The 7911-nt window shown below is 40.5% G+C and overlaps 1 protein-coding gene across 1 annotated transcript; it reads right to left on the reverse strand.

Moving 5' to 3' along the window:
* Positions 1-6511: 6511 nt before the first annotated feature.
* On the reverse strand, positions 6512-7247 carry LOC117525015 (glutathione S-transferase 3-like). The gene has a single exon (XM_034186834.1). It carries the CDS (start codon positions 7231-7233, stop codon positions 6565-6567), a length of 669 nt encoding a protein of 222 aa, XP_034042725.1. The 5' UTR covers positions 7234-7247; the 3' UTR covers positions 6512-6564.
* Positions 7248-7911: the final 664 nt, after the last annotated feature.

Genomic DNA, 7911 nt, shown 5'->3' on the forward strand with positions numbered 1-7911 from the left:
AGATTTGGATTTTGGATCAAGTTTCATCTTATATATGCTTTCAGGATTGCCAACTTTGGAACCTAATCCAGAAAGAGATTGCACGCTATGTGCGTGCCAAAATTTTTTGGTAACCCTAATTAAAAAATTAAGTTTACTAATAAAAATAATAATAGAAGGGAAACTGTTTGATATCACTGTTTCATCCTCCTTTCTTTTTCTGAAATATTTCAGCAAACTCATCTACAGGCGTGTGAGAGGCAAATAAAGAAAAATTCTTAAATGGCTGGTGGTCAAGATGGTCCTGGTTAGGGAGTCTGGGGAGCAAAGCCCCCAGAAACTGAAGGGTTTTAGCCATGTTAATGTTCCCCATTTTGCTCCCCTCATGTTCAACCATTTTCTGCAGTGAATTTGCAAGGAGAAATAGGGAGGGAGCTGTTTATCCAACTCTTTACAAGTTGGACAAAATCTGTCTTCATATGACACCAACTTCTGTGCTATGCGAGTCTTCTCTGCAAAACTGGAAAGGAGGACTCAAGCCTCAAACCAGGAGGAAGACTCAAGTCAAACACCACTGAAATGATCTTGTTTTTAAATACAAACCTTTAAAGGCCTCATTTTTTATTTCACAATTTATGTCTCTATTACATACGGTATTTAATGGTGGCATAATCACATTATAACACAAGAATGAGGTCTGTTGGAAAAGTATCGGACCTTTTTATTTTTTTCAAAAACCTGATGGATTTGAATTACGTGTGCTTGCATGAGCAAACCTTGAACCTTCGTGTGCATGCGTGAACTTTTTCACGCCTGTCGATTGCATCATTTTCTGGTAAGCAGCCTTTGTGTGGAATGTGTGCTGTGCGCTCGGCCGATTTTCATTCCAAGGAAAAAGACGGAACGACTGGAGCGGCGCCACATCATATTTTACCAGAAACTGGGCGACAGCCAGGTGGAAACCATTCGGATGATTCAGATGGCTTTCGGTGACTTTTCAGTCGTGTGACTATCCGAGAAATTGTGGAAGAGGTGGGCATGTCACAACATGTCCTGTGAGACTTCCAACACTGAGATGCTTTTGCACCGCCATCAGCAGCAGCATGAATTTCACCACCAATCTTTTCATGGCCAAATTGTCTGTCACAGTGGAATGTACCAAAAAAGTGCTGATGTCCACCTCTTCCGCAATTTCTCAGATAGTCACACGATGGTCCCGCATCACCACAGCGTTCACTTTGGAAATGACCTGGTCATTTCAGCATGTTGATGGCCGACTGGAGCGTGGCTCGCTATCCACCGTTGTGCGGACATCTTTAAACCGGTTATACCGCTCCTTAATCTGTGTGATGCCCAAAGCATCATCACCGAAAGCTGTCTGAATAATCCGAATGGTTTCCACCTGGCTGTTGCCCAGTTTCTGGCAAAATTTGATGCAGTCGCGCTGCTCCAGTCGTTCCGTCTTTTTCCTTGAAATGAAAATCCTCCGAGCGCACAGCACACGTCCCACACAAAGGCTGCTTACCAGGAAATGACGCAATCGACAGGCGTGAAAAAGTTCACGCATGCGCACAAAGGTTCACGTGATTCAAATCATCAGGTTTTTGAAAAAAATAAAAAGGTCCAATACTTTTCTAACAGACCTCGTACATTATTAATGTCTTTAATCGAAAACATAGTCAAAATTTCAAAATGCACATCGAACCTTTATCATTTAACATCCATAACAGTGCCTAAATGTTCAATGCAAGTGCTATGTTAGGGATTGGCCAGCAGATGTCGCCATATGATATGCTTCAAACACTGAACCATTTCAACACAATTGCTTCATATTGATTCAGTGGTACAAAACTCTTCGGTTTTTCTGTCACTAATAATTATCAATAAAATGCTTCAGTGACCACACGTTTTCAGCGCATGTGCACAGATAGACTTACAATCATGAAAACTTGTTAACCAGGATATTAAATAAAGTACAACATGTCCTTTAAATTTCCTAGTTTGCAACTAGTTGAAGTCTTTAGCCTACTGTGTCAACACACTGATTAGGCTACATCTGTAATGACAACATAATTTTATTAGATAGTAGATTATTTAATTTGTTAGGCTATTTTATTGGCTTACCTTTGTCAATCAAAAAGTGGCCAACTCAGATACAAGCTTCAAAGCTTTGCTCAAATTCTGTCTGAACTCAGAACTCTGAACACAGCTGTAATGTTTTCAGCGAATCAACGATCAGAGAATACTGCAGTCAGAACAGATGTCAACAGCTGTTTCAGGTGTGTGCTTTAAACTCCTCTTCTTTCATTAAGAAACAATGCACTGTGATCTGATCTGGTCTAATCTAGTCATCAACAGAAAATTAATGGGAGAAATTTTTATTTTGGCATGACATTTCGTGCTTGTGCGTGAGAGCATGAGATTGATGCTGAAAACGTGAGTGCCATGCCAGATATGTGAGAGTTGGCAACCCTGGGCTTTGAAGGATTATGTCAAAATTACTTCACGGTTTCTCACCAAATTTGCACTACAGATACATATTAGGTCATGGAGGACTCCATTCAACTTTGTACATTATCTGGATCTGGATTATGGATCAAGTTTCTCTTTATAGGCTTTGAAGGTTTTCATCAAAACTACTTCACGAATTCTCACAAAATTTGCACCACAGATAAATATAAGGGCATGGAAGACTCCACTGAATTTTAGAGGTGATCCAGCTCCAGATGGGCAGATTCATTGTCATGAATCTTGATTGCTCTTGTTAAATGGTAAATGGACTGTATTTATATAGCTCCTTTCCATCTGCATCACATGCTCAAAGCACTTTACAACCCCCAATCCCATCAATCAATCAATCAATTTTTTTATATAGCGCCAAATCACAACAAACAGTTGCCCCAAGGCGCTTTATATTGTAAGGCAAGGCCATACAATAATTATGTAAAACCCCAACGGTCAAAACGACCCCCTGTGAGCAAGCACTTGGCTACAGTGGGAAGGAAAAACTCCCTTTTAACAGGAAGAAGCCTCCAGCAGAACCAGGCTCAGGGAGGGGCAGTCTTCTGCTGGGACTGGTTGGGGCTGAGGGAGAGAACCAGGAAAAAGACATGCTGTGGAGGGGAGCAGAGATCGATCACTAATGATTAAATGCAGAGTGGTGCATACAGAGCAAAAAGAGAAAGAAACAATGCATCATGGGAACCCCCCAGCAGTCTACGTCTATAGCAGCATAACTAAGGGATGGTTCAGGGTCACCTGATCCAGCCCTAACTATAAGCTTTAGCAAAAAGGAAAGTTTTAAGCCTAATCTTAAAAGTAGAGAGGGTGTCTGTCTCCCTGATCTGAATTGGGAGCTGGTTCCACAGGAGAGGAGCCTGAAAGCTGAAGGCTCTGCCTCCCATTCTACTCTTACAAACCCTAGGAACTACAAGTAAGCCTGCAATCTGAGAGCGAAGCGCTCTATTGGGGTGATATGGTACTACAAGGTCCCTAAGATAAGATGGGACCTGATTATTCAAAACCTTATAAGTAAGAAGAAGAATTTTAAATTCTATTCTAGAATTAACAGGAAGCCAATGAAAAGAGGCCAATATGGGTGAGATATGCTCTCTCCTTCTAGTCCCTGTCAGTACTCTAGCTGCAGCATTTTGAATTAACTGAAGGCTTTTTAGGGAACTTTTAGGACAACCTGATAATAATGAATTACAATAGTCCAGCCTAGAGGAAATAAATGCATGAATTAGTTTTTCAGCATCACTCTGAGACAAGACCTTTCTGATTTTAGAGATATTGCGTAAATGCAAAAAAGCAGTCCTACATATTTGTTTAATATGCGCTTTGAATGACATATCCTGATCAAAAATGACTCCAAGATTTCTCACAGTATTACTAGAGGTCAGGGTAATGCCATCCAGAGTAAGGATCTGGTTAGACACCATGTTTCTAAGATTTGTGGGGCCAAGTACAATAACTTCAGTTTTATCTGAGTTTAAAAGCAGGAAATTAGAGGTCATCCATGTCTTTATGTCTGTAAGACAATCCTGCAGTTTAGCTAATTGGTGTGTGTCCTCTGGCTTCATGGATAGATAAAGCTGGGTATCATCTGCGTAACAATGAAAATTTAAGCAATACCGTCTAATAATACTGCCTAAGGGAAGCATGTATAAAGTGAATAAAATTGGTCCTAGCACAGAACCTTGTGGAACTCCATAATTAACCTTAGTCTGTGAAGAAGATTCCCCATTTACAGAAACCTGGGGTTGTTCTTATTTTCTTCAATTAGTGATGAGTAGTAAGATGTCCTAGATTTACAGAGGGCTTTTTTATAGAGCAACAGACTCTTTTTCCAGGCTAAGTGAAGATCTTCTAAATTAGTGAGACGCCATTTCATCTCCACCTTACGGGTTATCTGCTTTAAGCTGCGGGTTTGTGAGTTATACCACGAAGTCAGGCACTTCTGATTTAAAGCTCTCTTTTTCAGAGGAGCTACAGCATCCAAAGTTGTCTTCAATGAGGATGTAAAACTATTGACGAGATACTCTATCTCACTTACAGAGTTTAGGTAGTTTGCACTGTGTTGGTATATGGCATTAGAGAACATAAAGAAGGAATCATATCCTTAAACCTAGTTACAGCGCTTTCTGAAAGACTTCTAGTGTAATGAAACTTATTCCCTACTGCTGGGTAGTCCATCAGAGTAAATGTAAATGTTATTAAGAAATGATCAGACAGAAGGGAGTTTTCAGGGAATACTGTTAAGTCTTCTATTTCCATACCATAAGTCAGAACAAGATCTAAGATATGATTAAAGTGGTAGGTGGACTCATTTACATTTTGAGCAAAGCCAATTGAGTCTAATAATAGATTAAATGCAGTGTTGAGGCTGTCATTCTCAGCATCTGTGTGGATGTTAAAATCGCCCACTATAATTATTTTATCTGAGCTAACCACTAAGTCAGACAAAAGGTCTGAAAATTCACAGAGAAACTCACAGTAACGACCAGGTGGATGATAGATAATAACAAATAAAACTGGTTTTTGGGACTTCCAATTTGGATGGACAAGACTAAGAGTCAAGCTTTCAAATGAATTAAAGCTCTGTCTGGGTTTTTGATTAATTAATAAGCTGGAATGGAAGATTGCTGCTAATCCTCCGCCTCGGCCCGTGCTACGAGCGTTCTGGCAGTTAGTGTGACTCGGGGGTGTTGACTCATTTAAACTAACATATTCATCCTGCTGTAACCAGGTTTCTGTAAGGCAGAATAAATCAATATGTTGATCAATTATTATATCATTTACTAACAGGGACTTAGAAGAGAGAGACCTAATGTTTAATAGACCACATTTAACTGTTTTAGTCTGTGGTGCAATTGAAGGTGCTATATTATTTTTTCTTTTTGAATTTTTATGCTTAAATAGATTTTTGCTGGTTGTTGGTGGTCTGGGAGCAGGCACCGTCTCTACGGGGATGGGGTAATGAGGGGATGGCAGGGGGAGAGAAGCTGCAGAGAGGTGTGTAAGACTACAACTCTGCTTCCTGGTCCCAACCCTGGATAGTCACAGTTTGGAGGATTTAAGAAAATTGGCCAGATTTCTAGAAATGAGAGCTGCTCCATGCAAAGTGGGATGGATGCCGTCTCTCCTAACAAGACCAGGTTTTCCCCAGAAGCTTTGCCAATTATCTATGAAGCCCACCTCATTTTTTGGACACCACTCAGACAGCCAGCAATTCAAGGAGAGCATGCGGCTAAACATGTCACTCCCGGTCCAATTCAAGGTGCTTTACATATACATACAAACAAACATTGCAACACATTAAAAGAAAACAAAAGACAATTAAAAGAAAAAACAAAATAGCTGAAATTATTGCTAATTTTAGCAATAAATTCTTCTAATAAAAAGCAGCTTCAACCTTGATTTAAAGGAACCAACAATTTCTGCGGACCTGATATTTTCTGGGAGTTTGTCTACTGTAAGACATCCTGAACCATTCAAAATATCCTATCTTACACCAAACACAGGTCACAACACTACCAAGTGGAGAAAACACAAATACAAAAACACCTACATCAATTAAACAACAGTTATACTCTAAAAAAGGAACTGCTGTCTCTTTGCAGAGATTTTTAAACATTTATTTCAACTTAAATGGACTGCATTTTTATATAGCGCTTTTCCGTCTGCATCAGATGCTCAAAGCGCTTTACACATCAATGCCTCACATTCACCCCGATGTCAGGCTGCTGCCATGCAAGGTGCCCACTACACACTGGGAGCAACTAGGGGATTAAGGACCTTGCCCAAGGGCCCTTAGTGATTTTCTGATCAGGCTGGGATTTGAACCGAGGATCTTCTGGTCTCAAGCCCAACATTTAACCACTAGACCATCACCTCCCCTAAACTAACTAAATTGACACAGAACTGCATGGTCAGAACAGTTTATTTCCTAACATCTTAAATCACATAATTTGAGTGCTGTACAAAATAGATTTGTTTCTTTTTGTGTATCCCTAAAGCACAAACTACAGCTGGTCTGCATCTTCTACATTGTGCATGACGACATTCATAGGTGTAGAACAAGTTTCACGGCAAAAGAAGGGTCATCTTGAACACGTTTTGGACGGTCCTCTTATACTCTTCATCTGGCTGCGGCTTCCTCTTCCCTGACGAAAGGAATTTCTTGATTGCAGGCACCTGAGTCATCCTGCCCTGGAAAGCCTTGATGTTGCGAAAATCAGCCAAGATTCCAGGAAATTTCTCCTCCAGCATCATTGTGCACTCACACAGGAGCACATCTGCACAGGTCAGTCTACCGCCCACCAGGTGAACTTTCTCACACAGTGCCTTTTCAAACACAGGAAGGTAGCGCTCCTTTGCTTTGCTCTCAATATTGTCCAGTTTTGCCTTCACATCTGCGGTAAAAGGCAGTATCATTATCATCTCCATGAGATCCATCAAGCCCTCTGAGTACATGTCGATGATGACTCGCTCTTTGGGATCATTCCCATGAAGCTTGTACTTCTCTGCTATGTATTTATAGATGGCCTTTGTCTGAATGAGCTTCATGCCGTCAATTTCCACCATTGGAACCTGCTGAAACATGAGATCTCCATCGCTGAGGAGTTTCTCGTACTGTTCGCGTGTTGTCAGAAAGACCTCGTCAAAATCCACATCTGCTGCTCCCAAAAGCCAGTGGATTGATTCCATTTTGCCTCTGCCATTGAAATAATGCAGCACAATTTTTTCAGCCATGACTAAAGTTATTTCACCTTTCGACTGAGATAATGACACAAGTTTTCTCTTGTTAAGTTGAAATAATTTTTTTTAAAAATCAATGCAAATTGTTACATCACTTTTTCTTGTTGAGACAGCAGTTCATTTTTCAAATGTACCAACAACACTGAATCAGAAGGAGTGCGCCCAGAGGAATTCTACTGAAAGACTACTCAGTGTATCACAACCTATAGCATATATTTGGTCAGCAGAGCTGAATAAATTGACTGTTTTGAAGATTTTACCCCTTAATAGCTATATTTTCACATTTTATAATTTTATTTGTGATACAATGAATCAGAGAAGACTTTACATTCAACGAAACAGACTAAATCTAGTCTTGTGTCTCCCAGGTGTCTTCTGGAAAAACTGAGCCACGTCTGGGAGCATCCATGACATCACAGAACCACCTTGAGTCCTGGATGGCAGCCGTCCACGCAGAAAACTGGTCCATCCCCATCTTTTGAACATAGCTGTCTAAAATATCTTAGTTGATGCTTCCTCACAATGCGAGAGACGCTCCTCATCTTAGACTCCCTAAGTAACTGCTAGTTTGAAACAAATCATTCCAGTGATACCCATGGATCCTCCAAAGAGATATGGTACCATTGACATCCAGTCATCCCCCGAGGCCACTGGTTACCAACCAAATCTCAC

The sequence above is a fragment of the Thalassophryne amazonica genome, chromosome 14 (genome assembly GCF_902500255.1).
Source record: "Thalassophryne amazonica chromosome 14, fThaAma1.1, whole genome shotgun sequence".
Classification (NCBI taxonomy): domain Eukaryota; kingdom Metazoa; phylum Chordata; class Actinopteri; order Batrachoidiformes; family Batrachoididae; genus Thalassophryne; species Thalassophryne amazonica.

Coding starts and splice junctions, on each gene's coding strand:
- LOC117525015 (XM_034186834.1), bottom strand. CDS start 7,233: ATGGCTGAAAAAATTGTGCTGCATTATTTCAATGGCAGAGGCAAAATG.